The 19,776-nt window shown below is 31.7% G+C and overlaps 1 protein-coding gene across 3 annotated transcripts in view; it reads left to right on the forward strand.

Annotated features, from left to right (window-relative positions):
• Positions 1-19,776, forward strand: part of LOC149076797 (uncharacterized) — a 61,582-nt gene that overhangs the window by 29,914 nt on the left and 11,892 nt on the right. For all 3 annotated transcript variants that reach the window (XM_089244473.1, XM_089244474.1, XM_089244472.1), the window contains exons 2-21: positions 654-874; positions 2,364-2,457; positions 2,579-2,733; positions 3,799-3,971; positions 5,110-5,184; positions 5,511-5,610; positions 6,756-6,831; positions 7,463-7,542; positions 7,671-7,751; positions 9,600-9,722; positions 10,524-10,638; positions 10,826-10,895; positions 11,758-11,862; positions 12,119-12,250; positions 12,796-12,898; positions 14,412-14,590; positions 17,426-17,615; positions 17,896-17,943; positions 18,225-18,340; positions 18,551-18,657. In XM_089244473.1, coding sequence (XP_089100599.1) covers positions 734-874; positions 2,364-2,457; positions 2,579-2,733; positions 3,799-3,971; positions 5,110-5,184; positions 5,511-5,610; positions 6,756-6,831; positions 7,463-7,542; positions 7,671-7,751; positions 9,600-9,722; positions 10,524-10,638; positions 10,826-10,895; positions 11,758-11,862; positions 12,119-12,250; positions 12,796-12,898; positions 14,412-14,590; positions 17,426-17,615; positions 17,896-17,943; positions 18,225-18,340; positions 18,551-18,657 — 2,263 coding nt within the window. In that variant the 5' untranslated portion in view covers positions 654-733. The remainder of the gene's footprint in view (positions 1-653; positions 875-2,363; positions 2,458-2,578; positions 2,734-3,798; positions 3,972-5,109; positions 5,185-5,510; positions 5,611-6,755; positions 6,832-7,462; positions 7,543-7,670; positions 7,752-9,599; positions 9,723-10,523; positions 10,639-10,825; positions 10,896-11,757; positions 11,863-12,118; positions 12,251-12,795; positions 12,899-14,411; positions 14,591-17,425; positions 17,616-17,895; positions 17,944-18,224; positions 18,341-18,550; positions 18,658-19,776) is intronic.

Below are 19,776 nucleotides of genomic sequence, written 5' to 3' on the forward strand. Positions count from 1 at the left end.
ATTAAAGTTTGATATCGCGGACCACATCAGATGACTCCGAGAGCCACATTTTGTTCGTGGGTCATGTATGATTTATGCTGATTTTGATACGTATTTTTCCTTAAATCAAAATAAATCAAATATAAATTAAGTATAAATTAAATCAAAATATAAGTGTTAAAAAGATAAAAATTAATATCAGTCTTGTAATGTTCCCTTTTTTCACATGTAACTTGCATATGAAATCAAAATCAACATTACCGATCGTATTCGTCGTCCTAGATCAGTTTTTTTCGTGACTCCTTGGGGTGTCGCGGTGAGGTGTTGATATTGATGTGTGCTATTCAATGCTATGAAAAGTGGTTGTTATTGATACTATTTTGGGAGCCGCGCTTAAATGATGACTTGGAGAAGAGAGTCGCGAGTGATAAAAATTTGAGAAGTAATGTCCCAGACTGAAGTTTACCCACAATCCCGATAAATTTAAGTAATATCATTGGTGACTTGTCATATTTACCTATACGACCTACTAAATTACATGCATTTTCACCGAATATATCATTGTGAATTAAAATATATTAATTTTTGGAATGATGAAAGAACGAACCAAATGCAAATCTTGAAAAAAAAAAACATTTAGGCTTATTAGTTATAGAATTGTTTTTGAATTTCAGGATTCTTGGTGGTACTGCTGTCGTCGATTACATGCTGTGGTACTGAAATAAATGAAATCACATTAGCCGATGGTCAAAAAATGTTCATACTAAATCCTAAAGAGTACAAGTACCGACCTGATAACGCGACTTCTTTTGAAATTATCACGAGGAAGTACGTCCTCATCGAAATGACTCCAAATACCGCTCTCATGTGCCCAAAGAACTATTTTATTTCCAGTGTGAGTATTTAATGAACATGTCTCAATTATCTTTTATTTTATAGCATGTTATAGTCAATTACTCTCTGTATTTATCCTTAATGGGAAACTTCCGCACCGAAATCATTTACTCAAAATATTTTATTATAATGCTTTATATCTTCGTAATTTTTTTCCCCCGAGTGAGAATTTTTTTTTTAAATTTCGTGCATTATGGGTAAGTTTCAATGTTCCTCAGTAATAAGAATTATGACCGTTCATCTGACTCTAGTTGGTAAATATGAAATTTTATATTAAAAAACATGTTTTTCAATTCAGTCTTGAGAATTGGGAACAAAACATCTGAATCGGACCGATTGTGAGGAAACTTTTCACATGCGAACTGTAACAATTTTTTTAGATTGAGTTACGGTAATTAATTGAAACTGAAGCAAAAAAAAAAAAGCAACGCTATGAATATAAGCAAAAAAGACAGGGGTGCGATATCTTAAATCGATAAGACACACGCCTGCAGTACCAAAGGATGTTCAGACGTATCGCGAGTTCGATACCCACTCCGTCCTTGTCAGAATCTTTCCCGACACAGAGAAACGACAAAAACGACCGCGAAAATTGCGCTATTTCCGCAGAAAGTCCCTCCCTTCCACCAAGTAATTAGCGCACTAATCTCTTGGCGAGAGATACGAATAAAAAAAGGTAGAACGCAGCAGTTCGGAAGCGGCTGTAAATTATATGTTCCGGTCTAATTAGTAATTAACTTTCGTGTGTAGAAAGTAGAAAATGATCGTGGTTTGACTGAAAAATATAACACAAACAAGTGCTGTCTTAACGCATGGGGCCCACCTATATATCTCACGCCATGCCTTTACCGACCGCACCATCGTAACATGGGGCCCATTTGGGCACGGCCTGGAGCCTAAAGAGAAGGGGGTGAGCAATCACAAAAATGAGAACCAGTTGAAATTTTCGAGAATTTGCCAGGTAGACCCTCCGAAAAATCACTTGACCCAGGGGCCCACGGTGTTCGTAAGACGTCCATGTCAACACCAGCTATAGTACTCAACTATCTACTATAATTGGTGTTGGTCCTGCACATGCACCACTTTCATACATTTTCAGTGAAGCAGATAAAGGGTGTTACCAAAGTTTTCATTCCTTCTTTACCCAAGTTCAAAATTATTAGACACAGCTGTGAATCCCTAATATTCTTTTCAAATCTGAGCCAAAACTAACCATGAAATAAATTTTTTTAGATTGATTTGTGTTTATTGTATGTCAAAATTCCATTTAAAAAGTCATTTAAACAATTGGGTCAATATCTTTACTAGGACCATTTGATTTAAATACTTTTATGCATACCTCAAGTCTTGACTTGAAAAAAGAATCACTAAAAAACCATTTAAAACTATTAAAAGTTTTTAAAAATGAAAGTACCCCTATGTGTAACCTCTGGAGTGAAGATACACTCGTAAAGGTGTCTGATTTGTGAAATTTGCATATTTTCTTTCAGATATCACAGGAATTGATAGTGAACCTGAACGAGAGTACTTATCCTATTTCAGAACACCTAAACAAACATTCAGCAACTGTGGAGAACTATACTGGTAATGTTATCCGAATTTTTTCACTCTCTTACTTTGTATAATTTAAAATGAATTGTTCAGCTGCACAGATATATATATATATATTTTTGTTTCATGGAAATTTTATAAAATCTTCATTCAGGTGAATTGGCTGGGCCATGCCCTACTATTTATCGATGTCTGGGATTTCAGGCCTGCCTTTTCAAGTTTGGGAATGAGTTTTGTCTTGGTGATCCAGCTCCTGGTTTGAGGAAAACAATACTGGTGTCAATTGATTGCTGGAAAGATTATTTAATGGTAACATTCATTTTTTTCAGAACATTAATGCTGGGAGATACAGTGTATCTAATACCTTCAGTTATATGTGTGAAATAAACTCAGCGAATTAATGAACTCATCTAGCTTTCTGAGAGAATTTAAAAAGTTATTTATGTGTATATATATATATGCAGGATGATTACTTAATTCCCCTTGCTGCATTTTATTGGCAGACTTGATCCTCTAGAGCAGTGGTTCTCAACCTTTTCAAGCCCACGGCCCGGTTTAATTCATTTTTGTGAGTCGGAGGCCGGTCAAACACCCGACCAACAGAAAATGAATGAGAAAAAATGAAACGGCTAATCACTCTCGGCCCGGTATAAATGATATCAGGGCCCGGTGGTTGAGAAACACTGCTCTAGAGGCATACTTCCAATTTTAACTTTTTGTTTGGTCACCATTTCTTCAAAAACCCAATTAGAAAGTTGTTGCCCTGTCAGTCCTGAGGTAAAAAAAAATTCCACAATTCTAAGTGCAATATTCACAGATATTTGAATTGAAATATTGGAGGAAACTTGGGAAAGAGCACTATAAACTAACGGACAGTGCTTCTTTCCCTTATTTATGCTGGTCTTTCCCAACTCTCCTCCAATTTTTAAATTCAAATATCTCTCTCCGAATATTGCACGTAGAACTGTGGATTGGATTTTTTTTACCTCAGGACCGAGAGGGCAACAACTTTCTAACTGGGTTTTTGACGACAGGATGACCAAATAAAAAGTAAATTCTTTTTATTTTAATAACTATAAAACTCTTTGCAATATTAAATGACATAACTGAATTCTACACGTTTTTTGGATACTTTTTCTAATTGGAAGTATGCCTCTAGGATCAATGGTTTGCCAATAAAATGCGGCAAAAGGGAATTAAGTAATCACCCTGTAGAGCAGCGTCTAGAAAATAAATATTTTGTATTAGAGGAATTTTCAAGTTGTCACAATGCTTATTATATTATGAAAATTTTATTACACTAACCGCACATGTATGATTACTTGGTGAGAGAAGATGCAATGAAATTTTAGATAAAATTCATTTTGGGTACAGGTCAACAGGATCCAGAAGCATGATCAAGTTCTCCACTTGAGATACCGTTCAAGATTGGATGGCAAGGATAAAAGTTTGAATTATTCAGCTACAGAAATATTTGAAAACTTTGCTGATGAAAGGGATGTGTTTGATATTACCTGCCCATCTCTTGATGATGCTATTCAGATTGGGTTTGTTATTTTCTAAATTCTATTGCCGTATTTTGTTACTCAATATGCCATCAATTATTTGGCTTTCAGTGATTCTAATGCCGTGCCTTTGGGATACGATCATATGGCCAAGAAAGTTAGTTAAATTAAATGATTAAATTACTCTACGCAATAAACCACAGAAGAAACAAACAAACTTTTACTATTAAACTGATATGAAACAGAACAATGCAATTTACTCTTCAATTACTTTCACTCAATCCATTAAAGAAATCAGAATAATATTTAACAAGTAAATGATTTGACGATTTGGGTCACTCACCACCTTCTCCTCAGTGTTTAATCCAAAGGGGGAATCCCATCTTGATTTGGAACTCACTCACATCCCAAAGTGCCTTAGTGCTCCTAACTACAATGTCAATGCTTCATGTTTCATGAACAAGTGTGTGAGATCCTCTCTCTTCCAAAATGGAACAAAAAATCTTACTTTTGGTTTCTTTGTTCTGAGTCCTACTCCTTCGATTGGTTGAACTAGGCACCTGATAGGAATCTGATTTTACGATTGGTTCCAAAAATAAAAAATAAAAGTCATGCTGTTTTGGATCCAATCTTGAGAACGTCTTGATTTCGGCTGCAATTCAGTAAACTATAAATGTCTTTGATCTCTTTGACACCAGAGATATTATGAAAAGCAAGGCATGTTATGGTGGGGCAATTTTATGTCATGTAAGCAACAATTGGGTATTGACTGCATCCTAGAATTCATAGCGTGAGAAAGAAAATATGTATTTGAAGTGACTATATGATCACAGAGTATTTTACTTTTTAATAAACTTTCAATTATAAATTATAATTTTTTCAATTAGAAGACTTTTATGTTTGTAAGATTCAGAGAAATTGAATGATTTGTGCGTGTGAAAGTAGTTGTCCATTTTCAGCAGCATATAAAAGATGCTTGTTTTTTTATGAAAATTAATTTAAGTAAGGTATCTTTTTGTTAGAAATGTGATGTGAATTATGTCTTCTTTTTTTTCGATTGTTTGCAAAAAAACCCACACATTTGCTGATAATTTTAAATGTTTGTAAAATAAGGAAGCAAGAGTTCAAATCAATGAGATTGAATTTTTTTTTTTTAAATTCACAAATTTTTTTTTATCAGATATGAAGGGGATTGCTTGAAGCCTAACTCCACTAGAAATGCTATGTCTGAAGAAATATGGTCAATTTTGGGAAGGTAAAAAATGATACTGCTAATCAAGTTTTAATGAAAATATTTGTGATAGAGAAATGTCATCATACTTATTATTTATCTATTATGTATTTCATATATTATTTCAGAACTGAAAAACTAGTCTATTTTTTAAAATTAAAAAAAATTGTCAAGCTGATTTTTTTTCATATTATGATGGAAATACAGGAGAACTACATCAGACATCAAATAACTTTTATTTATAAGCATGTGTGTATAAACAAATCGGAAGCTGATTAAGGAAATACGTCCTGTTATAACGTTTTTGCATTATATGTGGAGTTACTCATGTTTTTTTTTTTCAATCAAAGGTGTCAAAGCAGAAGTTGCTGCTCAGACTTGTTACAAGTTTTCTGCTCTTTTCAATACAATCTCAAAGGTTTTTGCATTCCTCCATTGTTTTTGGAAAAGGTAATAATTGGTCTTGAATATTAACAGAAAAGAAATTACCTATGCATTTTTCATGCTAGTTTAATTGATTTGGTTGTATATTGTGCTCTGTTATGAAGGGAGAAAAGGTGATATTACCTGCTCATCTGTTGAGGAGGCTGTTCAGATTGGGTCTGTTATTTTCTCACTTCAATATTATTTCATTATCATTATAGATTATACCCTTGTTTCTCAATCTTTTTTGATGTCTGGGAAAACTAAATTCTGACATTTTTTTTGCGCAGAACTCTCACAATACAACATAAGTTTTAAGGGGTGTCACGACCCCAGAGGCGTCAAAATGTCGTTTTTAAAAAATGATTTTAAAATAATATTTTTCACTCAATTGCAAATCAGATGCAAAAACTTTCATGTCAATTGATTGATCTGTTTTTTCTTAATAAAAAGAAGAAGTAATGAATGATAGCTCAAAAGTATTCAACGAACAAACATTTTACATGTTTTTCTCAGATAAAATTTCTGAAGTATTTGCAGCCCATTTGTAAGATTTAAAAAAAACGACTGCTCCAAAAAAATCTGAAATATTGTACAAATGTTTACTCGATATCTGATAGTAAAATGAACCTCTGATTTAGCAATTTACCAATAGGAAGTATTTAAAAACATGTTGTGTGTGTGAATTCAGATTTAATTTTTTTCAACTTTTTTAAAAAAAATTATAAAATGGTCAGGTATCTACATTTGAGGTTCATTTTACTGACACACATCATATAACTGTCCCTATAAAATTTTCAGAATTTTTGGTACAGTGGTTTTTTTTTAAATCTTACGAATAAACTCAAAAACTGCAATCTGAGAAAATCACATTCAAGATGGTTTTTTTGTATATATTTATAATATAATTCCTTTCTTTTCTTTTTGATTTCAGAAGAAAGAATTGACAGATTGATTGAAACTTTTTGCATAACTTGCTTGGTTTTTCGATACCACTCCTATTGGTTTTTCTTTTGCAACAATTTTTAATTGTGTATTTGATTTTTCCATGGAACATTTGAAGTGGCTTCACTGAGCAACAGTGTTCCGTGGACTACAGATTGAGAACCACAGGATTACTATCATAGATATTACATATCCTCTTATTTAATTTAATTTTTTTTTTCTTATAGCATCCCAGAAGACAAAGTGTGTTTAATTTCCGATCTTTACCTCTAATAGAACACCAATCAAATCCAGACTTTCACTGTAAGTTTTGATTTTAAACATAAAATGAGCTTCGTTCTCTTTTGAATTTCTTTATGCTAAGCTAAATAAATTCTGAATGGAACTGATTTTCATGAGATTTTCTTTTCTACATATACCTTCCATATGTTAAAAAAAATAATAGAGTGGAACTTTGTTTATATGTCTCTCATTTATGTAACATATAGCTTTGGTTCTGATTCATTATTATATGCCACACAAGTTTGATTATTCATTTCACTTTGACTCAAGCCACAAATCTTTGGAAAACTATATCATTTCTATGAATCCACATAATTTTTGAAAATGGATAAACATATCGTTGAAATTGTTTTTCCTTGCATATTGTTAATGCAAAAGCCAAAAATTTCAGGGTGATTGTTGATAGACTACTACTAATTAACCGTACGTATGAGGCATAGTGAAGGGGTGGCAGTGAGTTATTTTCAAATAAGGTTTAATAATACAATTTCTGTATTCATATTAAGTTTCTATATGGCCTCTTCAATTTTGTATATACATGATTTCACTTTAAATGTACTTGAGTCTGATTTAAAACGAAACTGTTTTTTTTTCAAAATCAGGTATACTTTATAGAAATCTTTTTCACTTGATAAATTTGTGTTTTAGGTAGATTATCACGGTGTTCCTAAGGCTTTGAAACCTGCCCGTCTTGGTTTTCTTTTGTTGCTTCATAAAGATGTGGATGCATCAGTAAGAAAATACGTTTTCAAATTTGAAATCTATTCATTTGTGTTTTACAGTTCATAAAAAATATATTTAGTATTCTTATACTTCTAAAAGAATTAAATTATTGATACTTTTTTATTCTTTTACTTCAGATGCAGTTGATAGAGAGCATATGGAAACCTCATAATTTATATGTGATTCATGTTGACAGGAGATCTCGAACTTATAGAAATGTTAGTACAATATTTTTTTTGTTAACATTTATTGAGAAATTAGCACATTTAATGTGTGTTGTATGTGGCGCAGTTAAAAATTATGGGCCAATCAGTAATAAAATGAAAGCAATTGAAAAGAAATTGGCAAATTTATTCATGATTTCAAAAAATTACATATTTACTTTATTTTTCTCCATGTTATTCAAAACACCTTTGATATTAATAAATAGGTTTCTTCAAATCATTCTACATAAAATTCCATCACCAGAGATTTTAGCCATTTTTGCACTGAGATTTTAAATTCCTCACTTTGCTCAAAACGTGTAGCTGCAAGCCATCTTTTGAGATGTCGGAAGAGTTGGCATTTGTAATAAAGTTGCACTAGCTCACTAGCTGTGAAATTCTAGTCCACTTTCTGATTTAGCTTATTTTGTGTCAAACTTATGAGTGTGTATCTGTGAAAAACAAGGCCCTCTGGCCATGGCCCCCACAAGGGGTGGGCTGACAAGGCTCCAGCCCTGGGGCCCGGGAGGATTTTAATCATTTTTTTGTTTCTTCACGCTATAAATTTATCATAAAGGGGGCCCCATGAAAGTCTGGTCGGGGGCCCGTAAAAGATTCCAGCCTAGGGGCCCTGCTTCAGGATGTGGGGGCCATGCCTCTGGCTCAGGGGCATCATCAGAAGTGTTTTATACCTGTGGGTGCTCGGCTTGAGCTTTGTGAGAGAGATTTTGATTTCTGAATCAATTCTGGGGTTACTTGAGCAATCACAACTTCCATTTGACTCTGAGAATCACAGCTCCCCCCCCCCCCCATCTTTTTTGTGAAATTATGAAGAACGGATTCACTGTACACTGCCAGCTAGCAAAGCACCACAAACAAAGAAACTTCTACTCTGAAGTGTAAAGAAGAACCAATATTTTGTGAACGTTTTCTTACTAACAGACCTAAAACGTCTGAAAAGGTTTTTCAATGCTTCAGGAATGATGATGGAATTTGTTTGCAATACAGAAAAGAAACAAAGCCATAAGGCAATAACTTACAAGAGACTAATATGTTCTATTGTCTATTAAAAAATTAAATTATAATTCTACAATTCTAGGCAAAATGCATTTCCAGAATTATCAGAAAAAACAATGAACAAATCACTTTCATGTCTACTTTAAAGTGGTCGTCAGCCTACACTGAAAGTAGGTGAATGTTTTTCTGGTCTGTCACCAAACACCCTAAAATTCACAGCTTTTGAGGCTACAATATCCATAAAACATTATTTTAGTTACCTATTTATGCTGCCTAAAAACAAATACCCCCCCCCCCCCTTTGGGAGAAATGATACTTTTCTAAAATTTGGGATTCAATGCTAAGTGAAAACGTTGTATAATTGAAATTCTGCATCACATAAATGAAATATTTGAATATTAAAAAGTATAGAGACTGAGGCCAAACCATGAACATTGTGCAAATTCGTTTCCATCGTTAATTGGTGATAAATATGATTTCTCGTCCCCCTTCAAAATGTGAGAATTTGGAAATCCTAGTTATGGTGTAGTTTCCAATTTTGCATTTAAGAGGTTAAGATAAGCTCAACGCTGTGATCTGAATGAAGACTTAAAAAAATGTGCTGTCTCTGTTCAGATTATGTTGTGGAAATAAAATTAGCATAAATATTTAGTTTTATTTATAATAAGTTGAGCAAGCTTATCAATCTTGCAATATTATTAACTTTTTTAGTCCCTTTTAGCTATTTATTGTTGGATCTGCTAGATTTACTAGTGATCCTAATAACTTTTTTTATCTAACATCAAATCAATTACTATTTGTTCATGTGCTGAATGAAATTGGATTTTTTTTTCCTTTTTTACATAGAACTTAGAACATAATTTGGTCATGAAAAAGTTAATTCGCAGAGGAAATATTTCTATTCTGCCCAAAGATAGGTCTTTTGAAACATCGTGGGGGTCTTACCAAATTGTTCGTGCTGAACTTGAGGTTAGTTTTCCATTCTGTATGTAACAATTCTTTTACCATTATTTAAATAACCTTTCAAAGAAGAGAAATATATTTTAACTTTTTCACACTTTTTTTAGAATTTTCAAGATATTTTTTCATTTTTGTTGCTTAAAAAATACATTAAAAATTTAAATGTCATCAAATCGTTATTTTTTTTCAAATTTTATTATTTTTTTGTGAAGAAATAATTCATTTGTTCAAATTTTTTCAGCCAAGATGATGCAGGGTATATTCATCTTCACATATAATGTTTTCCAGAATTTTATTGCTAAATTTTATGTAATAAATCACACTTTTCCTGGAGACATTTCCTCTTGGGATTCATCTTAAAAACCCTTGAAAGTTCAACTTTAAGTGCTGCCCTCTGATGAAAGCCCCCAAGTTCACATTCACTATAACTCAAAACTTACACAATCCTTTAAGCCAGGGCTTACTTCCTGAGGTCAAAAGAAAAAAATTCTACTGTGAGAAAAGCAACACACACACATTTGTGGCACCAGGGTCTGAAAGGGTTAAAGTAGTTTTGTGTTTCTAACTGGGATCCTAAATTTAGTTTTATATTTTCGTAAATTTAATACTTTAGCAATAAAATGAAAAAAATTTGCCTTGGTAAATTAGTATGCTTTTGAAAAAAAGAGTCATGATTTCTGAAGTTCAAAAAAAGCAAATCATATTGTAATATTATAGCATCAAGTTTTTTCAATTAAAAAAAATGATCTCATTTTGTTTTGTGCTAGAGATGCAATATTTACCATTTCTTTTTATGAATACTTCTTTCAGGCACTGACTGAACTTTTGAAAGTAGGCTATTGGGATTTTGCTATAAATTTAAGTGGAGCAGATTTACCTCTCCGAGATGTGGATGATTTGGCTGCTTCTCTCGCTCCTCACAGAGGTAATATTCACCACTATGAATAAATTAATATTATCATTTTCAGAATCCATTAAAAATGTTTCATTTTAAATATTACCAAATTTTTTTCTGAATTGAAATTCAAAATTCAATTCATTTTTAAGTTTAATGAAAAAACTTATTTGAGGGGTTATTCGAGTGAGTTTTCTTCTTTGGTTTTATTTTTCAGGCATGTCATTCTTACCGTTCACCCACTGGAAAAATGATCCCAAAAACAATGACATCACGCATGATGCCTTGCAAGTTTTTTTACCGTTTATAATTTTTGTTTTGCTTTTTTCTTTACTCGATTCTACTGGTTTTTTTTTCTTTCATAGATACCTTAAATTTCTCTATGCTATACTTATATTCTAACTCCTTTCAAAAGACAAAAAACCTTAGAGCTTAACCCTTAAATGTGTAACTTTGCAAATGAGTAGACTTCTTTGAATTCATTACTTCAGTTAGTTTAAAGATAAAAATTCAGAATCACCTTTGCACATAAGGCGAGGTCATGTTCTTTCCATTTTATATTATGAATTTTCTGGTAGATGCTCTAATTAACACAAAAACAACTCTTTGTCGCAGAGCATGTGTAGCTCTTATTTTGCTAATTTTTTTAAATGCTTTGTTTGCACTTCTTTTCTTCTTTTTTTTTACCTTGGAGTTTGCACAATCTGAATTTTTTTCATGAGAAAAAAAAATTGAGCATTTAAGAGTTAAGAGTTAATCTTGTGTGAATTATTTTTATTCATTACATCAATGTATGGGAATTCTAAGGTGTTTGAAATTTTATAGAAGGGGTCATATCATTTCCTGCTATATAATTAGTATTCTCTTTTCTCTCATTTAGGGAAAGGATTCTCAAGATATGTTTTTTTTTTCACTTTTCATGAAATCTAAAAGTTTTTATATTTTACTATAGAAATCAAATTAAAGAGCTTTTGGTAGAATCAGAGATGCAATTTTTTTATTGCTGATCATTGTTAGGAAAGTTTTAAATGTATGATATCTTTTACATTGTTATATGCAAAATTAAAAACCATGTTATGAAAAATAGGAAATCGATATAATTTATTCAGCTGATTCATACTAATATCTGAATTTATAATTTTTTTGCAGTCATTCTTGTGACAATTATATTTATAGTATTATGAGCAATGTGGAAATGCCACATTTTGAGGAACTGGAGTTGTATAATTCACCTCAGTGGGGTGTTTTTTCAAGGTAGGTTCAATTAATGTTATTGACAATTCAAGTTTAGTTTATGCAGTTTAATTTAATTTTTTTTTAATTTCATAACTATTCATAAAATCAGTTTTTTAGTAAAATTACTCATGAAATGTATGAAAATAATGGTTCAGCAAAAATATTTTTCATTTTTCTTGTATTAAAAAAAAGGTAATATATAAGAAAATAGAAGTGAAATGTTAGTTATATTTTTTTAATATAGCACATATTAAATTTTTCTCTATTCCTCTAGACAATTTACAGAATATTTAGTCAATGAAAATAAGAGATCTGAAAAAGTCAATAGATACCAATACTATCTGCAGACTCATATCATACCTGATGAGAGTTACCTTGTAACTGTTCTGATGAACTCCCCTTTCAGGTGAGTTATGATATTTGATGTGAAATATAAAAAATTGTTCTGTTGGACTTATGACATTTCTGACGTTGGCATGAATATTTCTGTTAGAATTCCGAGAGTGAAAATAACCTTAGATGAATTGCATCGTGTTGCTCTAAATAAAGAAACAAAGTCAAATGTTTTTCCTGGGATAGTCACGTTTATAATGTCTATATAGATTAGTTAAAGCTTGCTGATGTTCAGAGTAGGCTAACTTATGTTAGCGTGACTAAATGAAAAAGGGCATGAGCTGTCAAGATGTGAGGATCAATATGGTGTTTCGGGAAAAAAATGATGTTAAAAATGAAAGAATTTTTCATGAAAATAAAAAATGACCAATAGCCATTGTAATTCTCAGAAAAGTAATAGTTATGTTCATTTTTGTTAACAACTAAGAGGTTTAAGGGGTTTATGAGAAATTTTATTTGCAGAATTATCAGTTTGAAAATAAACTGATTATTGTAATCAGAGTTCACAAACGTTTATATTTCATTGTTTCCAATTTAGTATTTTCTCTATCCATCTAGGAGTTCTCTTCATTCTTATTCTGTACATGCAACCAAGGAATTCATTTCGGAAAATGCAGATCATCTCTGCAGACATTTCACAGATGCTGATTTCTGTGGACAGGTAACAAATTCCATATGGGGGTTTCAAATTCCAATAACAAAAAGTTTTCAAATGAGCTTCAAAAGTTTTTAAAATGTTGTGTTTTATTTTAAAGGATCATATAGATAAAAAATAAACTTTTTAGTCTCTGTGTGCTAAAAGTTCCAATTAGTAAAATTGGACTGGCTTTGAAAATTCATTCACAAAAAATTACATATTTTTAATTATAATAGTCATTGAGTTATTAAATACGTAAAATTACAATGTTTTAGTGACTTATCACTGTGTTGGCATGCCTGTATTGGCTTGAGACTCTCCATTTTTGGTGACTATACACAAATATAGTGACTTCAACTATTTGTTATTTTAATAATATTATTCTATCGCACATTCAAAAGATAAATGAGTCTCGTTTATTACTGCTTCAGATATTTTTCACCCCTCTCGGAAAAAATGGTAATAAAATAATTATTCAACGTTTTTATTACCAAGAAGTGAAATGAAAAAAAAAAACATGTTGTAAATGTCTCTTCCACAGATAGTATTAAACTGCATGAAACAATGCTGTTTCCAACATGAAACCACTGACAAGCATGGATCCAAAGGTGAGGGGGTGATCGCCCCTCTCAAAAGCTGGATAATATGGAAAACATAACCAATCTATCCCATAAAATACGAACCAATCCTATGAACCTACACAATAAATTGCTCCTCCCCCCCCCCAACACATTGGGGTCATTCAAGTATTATGTCATCATCGAGAGGGGGTGCGGTTCGGATTTGCTGACTTTTGATGACAAGGGGGGAGGGTTTTTGAAGGTTGCTTACGTCATCAACCACCCCTTTTTGAAGATATAAAATATTCTAAGTTGTGTTGACGGGGGGGGGGGGGGTCAAAAATGGCTGAAAATCTGCTTATGTAATACTTGAATGGCCCCATTGCCTTTGGTCCAGGCCTGACCATTGTTCACATAAGAAATGCAAATGGAAAGATGGTTTTGTGAAACAACTTGACTGAAAAGGCTTTATTATTAAAATTAATTGAAGAGTGAAACCATTTTACTTTTTTAGTCACAATAAAAATTACATTTTTCACATAATTTTTACTTTTTGAATTTACATTTTCGCAATTTACGAACCACACTCGGTCACTGGCGATAAATGCTGAAAAACTCAAAGTGAATATCTTTATAAATATTGCATTTAAAGATATGGAACTTTTTGCAAATTACTTTTTGGAGCATGACCTACTATTTGGAATTTTTGGCACATGGGAACTGTATAAAAAGTTAATTTTTATATTTTCTTATGCATAACCCTTAAAAAAATTATGACATTTTATGACAAATTATGACATAAGAAACTGCATGTATTGAAAATATACTTCTAAAGTAACGGTTATGAGTCCTTATTGACAAACAATATGAAACATCCTGCAGTGTATAGTTTAAAACTGAAATTGCACATGCTGTTAATTTTCAGTGCATTAAGACTGATAGTATACTTCAGTGAATAAACAATTATTCTTTTCCAGGGACCAAGTGTATACTCTGACAAAGATATTTCAGATCTGATGTCATTATCTCATAGATCTTTCTTTGCTAGGAAATTTAGTTCGAATACTTCTGATCACTTGAGAAACTTTACTATAGGGCTCACAGGAAAAGGATATGACAACTTTAAGGATACTTTTTTGCCTTTTTCTGTGCAAATGTAAGTTTGATGTAAAAACTTTTAAGATCACAATTAAAAATTTCCAGTGAGTATAAATGTGAAGTTGATATCACACATCATTTATGGATGTTCATGATTAGTTTAATGGTTCAATTCAAAATTTCAAGAATTATTTAAAGCTCTTTAATTACAAGTAAAATGTCAACTAGTGCATTGCAGAGCCTATAGAATGAGTTAATATAGTTACAGCTGTAAACAAATCTGAGGTACATTCAATTGCAGTGGATTTGGTATGTTCTTTTATTAAAAAGAACTAAATTTTTTATTCACTTAGTTACCATAATCTGGGACTATTTTGCACCTACAGGGTGGTCCCAGTTACACCACCCCTGAGTAAAGGATTTAACATTACCTATTGAATATTTTCAAACAGTTTCAATTCTACCTGACAGGACATGTTATCAGTCAACTCATGCATTTGAGTAACAGATGCATTTGTCATTTTGTGACTGAAAATTTAATTTTTTTTGACAATTCCAGCTGAAATCCAGCAGCAGAACTATGTTTAGCAAACAATATTCAAAATGACAGATGCATCAGTAACTCAAATACATGAGTTGACAATAACGTCTCCCATTGGGCAGAGTTGAAACTGTTTGGAAATATTCATTAGGATAGTCCCACTAGGTAATGTCGAATCCTTTTTCAAGAATGGTGAAAAGTTACCCTTGTAGGTGCAAAGTTGCCCTGGATTGTGGTCCTTTTGCAAATGAGCTTCATTTTCAGCGCAATTGGTGTCAATTTTTTTCATGGAAATTTTTAAATAAATATGCTGACAAAAGTTTACAAATTTACCTTACTTATAATTAATTTATTTATTAATTTCCGCACATGAAAAAAATTACATGATATTTTAAATAGACATGAATGATGTTAAACAATGGGAATACGTAGATACACATGTGCTGTCGAACCATGTAGAAAAGGACAAATGGATGATCTCACGAGTTCTGTGGTTGGTGAGTGGTGTTGGCAAACAGCAATTGGGAAAGTTGTAAACTCGAAAAAAATGGCATAAATTGATACTAAGTGCCTGCGGCCTATTAAAATCACTTTTATCCTGACAATTTTGATTCTATTAAGTGGCTGAGTTTTACAATCAAATAATCAGAAGCTATTTGATTTTTTTTTTCCAGAAACTAAATTTTTTTTAAACAAAATAAACAAAAAGTCTATATATAATGCACTCTAACAAAAGTCTACTCATATAATGTACTTTATACACAGATGAATTGACACTTTTATGAATAAATGGTTTATTACTAATCAATTAAACTAACACATGCATTCAGTATAGTTTTTATACATATGTTCTTAAAGAAATTGAGCTTACATTTTCTCTTAATTGGATCAGTCTTTTGGCAGTCTGGCATTATTTTCTCAATACCATTAAGGATATTTTAAAAAGTTCTATCTGGTCAGATATCTTTTATGTTTTTATTATTTCTGATAACCGGAATTTTTCTTCAATTTTTACAATCTCTGCTTTACTGGGGGGGGGGGGGGGGAGGCACGATATACTCAATTTAGAAGCAGAGAGAGATCTATATTTTTGAATTCCCAGTTTCTTTTGTCACTTCTCTAATTTTGTGATTCCTTGTTTTTTTTATTTTGCTGAAATTTGAAAATATTTGCAAGCAATTGCAGATGCCAAAAAGTGAGACCAAACAATTCACAAGTTGGAATTTTTTTAGTTTCTTAGCAGGCAAAATTCATTTAAAAAATATCTTTGATTTTTAAAAGCAGTGGCTTGATTTTTTTAAAAGGAAATTTTATAATGTGATTATATTGGTTTGAGTTTATAAAGTGGTTGATTTTATTGGGGGGTGATTTTATTAGTGATGGGTACTGTATTTCCATGAAAAAATAAATGAAATTAATGAACTAATGATAACGGCATATGAGCTAATATTTTTTTAATATTGTGAAAACTTTCTTAATGCAGAGTGTCCCACAATTGACTGATGGTTTTCAGAATAGGATAGCAAGAAAATGGTGACAGACATTAAAGTTATTCTTCCGGAATATAAACGTGTGTGTGTGCGCGTGCGTGCGTGCAAAGTCAAGAATTTCAGGTATGTCATTCATGTTGCAAGGGGTTAAATAGTTATTAAAATAAAAACAATGTATTATTTTTTATACAGACTGTGCCCCAAAAGCCCAATTAGAAAGTTTTTACCTTGTCTCTCCTGATGCCAACAAAAAAAATTTCACGTTTCTCACTGCAATACTCACTGAAATATCTGGATTCAAATATAGGGGAAAAGTTGGAGGAAAAAACGTTGTCTGTTAGTTTTTGTTCTTTCCCACCCTTTGGTTTTTAAATTCAAATATCTCAGCGAATATTTCAATTAGAAACGTGCACATTTTTTTGTTGGCATCAGGAGAGACAGGGCAACAACTTTCAACTGGGTTTTCCAGGACAGGGTGTCCGTATCTAAAGTTTTTTTATTTTTTATTTTAATACCTATACAATTCCTTGCAACATGAATAATGTAGCTCTTCACATATTTATAGACTTCACATATTTATATTCTGGAAGAATAACTTTAATATCTGTCATCATTTTCTTGCTATCCCATTTTGAAAACCGTCAGTCAATTGTGGGACACTCTGTATCAGGTATTGATATTAATTGATATTTTATATTATATTATATTATATAATAGCTTGGTAAAAAAATTTAAATATTTGTTTGTATGTACCTAAATCATATATAGTACAAAAAACATAAATAAGTATTTCCTCTCTCATTTTTTATGTTTTTTGACTAATATTAGTACCAAAGTATTTTGATGGGGTTTTTTTTTTCAGAACCCTCGCTAATTTAGCTGTGTCTAACTTAAAAAAGGAACAATTTCACAGTAATGACCTTTTCTTGACAAACATAACAAAAGTAAGATTACTTCCATCATTGATTGCTCATGATCCATGCTGTCGAGCAGATGTTCTTCTACCACTTCGAAAATTTACTGATCATCTCATCTGGATAGATTTCAGTTTTGTAAGAACACCTTTTTTTTCAGTTTATGATAGTTCTAAAAATTTTTCATATGTATGTAATGCAAAGACTTTGACTCACATTGTGAGGTTGAAAATTTTTGATTAATTACCAAGACAAGAAGTGAGAGCTGTGGATTTTTCTATTGATTTATGAAGATCATTATTATTGATTTCATATGCTTTGATTCTCAGAAGTAACACATAGTTCTTAAGCTTCATTTTTTTTTTAATATTATTTTTTCTTCATAATTTAGACATATATTATATATTTTTTTTTGTAGAAGAGCAAAAATTCAGTATTTGATGAATTGAACGGAAGAGCTTCATTTGTGAGCATACTTCATTTACTTTTCTTTCCTATAGTTTATTTATTTTTGTATTGAAAAATCACAGTTTGTTTCTTAAGTGAAAGTTTTTGCATTTTCACCATTAGTATGTGAACTTTGTGAAATTTAGTGGGGGAAAAAAAACAAGTGTGATTAATAAATAATGCATATTTTATTTACATAGACTATATACTGTGAAATATTTTCAAGTTTTTTATTTGAAATTTATTGCATTTATCACCTGTTATTTTTCATTAAAACATCACATTAATGTCTAATATTAGGAACCAGTGTCTAATGGTAGGGTATGTTATGCTGATGGAGATTTGAAGCTTGCTTTCATAAGTACATGGACAAACAAAAATGAAACTTTGAGTCCTGAGGAAGATAGGGAAAATCAGTATGTGATCTCACTGATATTGCTTTAAATCCTCAAAACTGTTTTGCTTAAAAAATTCCCTCATGTATTTTTAAGATCGAAGTACAAAATAAGATTATTAGAAATTCCATTTTACTCATAGTTGTTATTGCTAGTCAATACAGTTGAAATTCATTAAACATTGAGTGCCAGTGGATCAAAAATAAGTATTTTGATGATCTATGATTTCAGTGTCGGCTTGCTTGAAACAATGCCTTTCCCATTCGGACCAGCCGGCATTCATAGTGTTTCAGTTACACTGGTTCTGGCTAAGGACAATAGCAACTTCAGCTGCCCAGGCAAGTATATTTTCTTTTAATGATAATTTTTGGTCGCATAATTTTTGATTCTATATTTTATAACATCTTAGTATTTAATTTGATTAATCTTGTATGTTAGAGATTAATTAGATAATGCTAATTGGGCATGTTAGAGTTGATTAACTATGTAGAATATGTAAATAATAGTACTTGAAGAAACAAAGAAGAAATATCTTCAGTTGATGATACACATAATCAACTCTTTCATTCATCCAAACACAACTTCAGTCTATCACCATAGCCAATTTACCACTGATTGAGGTATGCCGGAAGTGTGTGTGTGTGGGGGGGGGGGGGGGAGTTCACCTAACAGTCTGAGCGTGTGTGTCTAAAGTTGAGTGTGAAATTTCTTTTGTGCTGCCATCTATATGTCAAATTGTGAGTGAAGTGTAATGATTGAATATTTGTACTGTTATAGGTCTGGTGCTCTCTGGCAAGACTTTTTAATGAGTACATCAGCTAGCTTGAATTCATGCCTTTTGCAACATAAGCGATTCTCTACCAAAAACAAAATTAAAACGAACAGCTCTGGTTATTCACTTCAGCTTTCACCATCTTTCTAACTGTGATGCATAATTCTTTTTCATCTGAGAACTTCAAGATTTCAGGCAAAAAGTAATAATAAAACTCTTTTCATGGTTTCGCCTGGGTTCAGTCCCAGAGTGAAAGAGATTGAGAAAACCAGTTTCCTTAGAAAACAAATTTTTTGGATGCCTAATAATTTAAGACACGTCAAATTTTTATCCAAAAAATCTGCTGTTTCATCAATAATTTTTCATTCATTCATTAGTCTGCAATTGATTTCTATTATAATACTAAAATTTGGTGGTTGCCTCTTTTATTAAACAAAATTTAATTCCTATGTTTTTCTAAAAATATTAATTCTATATTAAAAATTGTGAGGACAGCATTCTCATGGTTTTGCATGCCGAGCTATATGCCAGGGCAGAGGATATATGCAGGTATATTCACATTGTAAGTGAACAGTGTAGTAAATTTAGATGTAGGCTACAAAGTGTAGAGAATGGTAGTTGAAAAAATTAGACTAGTGTTTTCCAAAGTGGGCAATATTGCTCCTGGTGGGCGATGGAATGGTCC

The sequence above is a fragment of the Pholcus phalangioides genome, unplaced genomic scaffold (assembly GCF_987345545.1).
Source record: "Pholcus phalangioides strain wild (caught in Gottingen) unplaced genomic scaffold, Ppha-v1.0 ptg000015l_1, whole genome shotgun sequence".
Classification (NCBI taxonomy): domain Eukaryota; kingdom Metazoa; phylum Arthropoda; class Arachnida; order Araneae; family Pholcidae; genus Pholcus; species Pholcus phalangioides.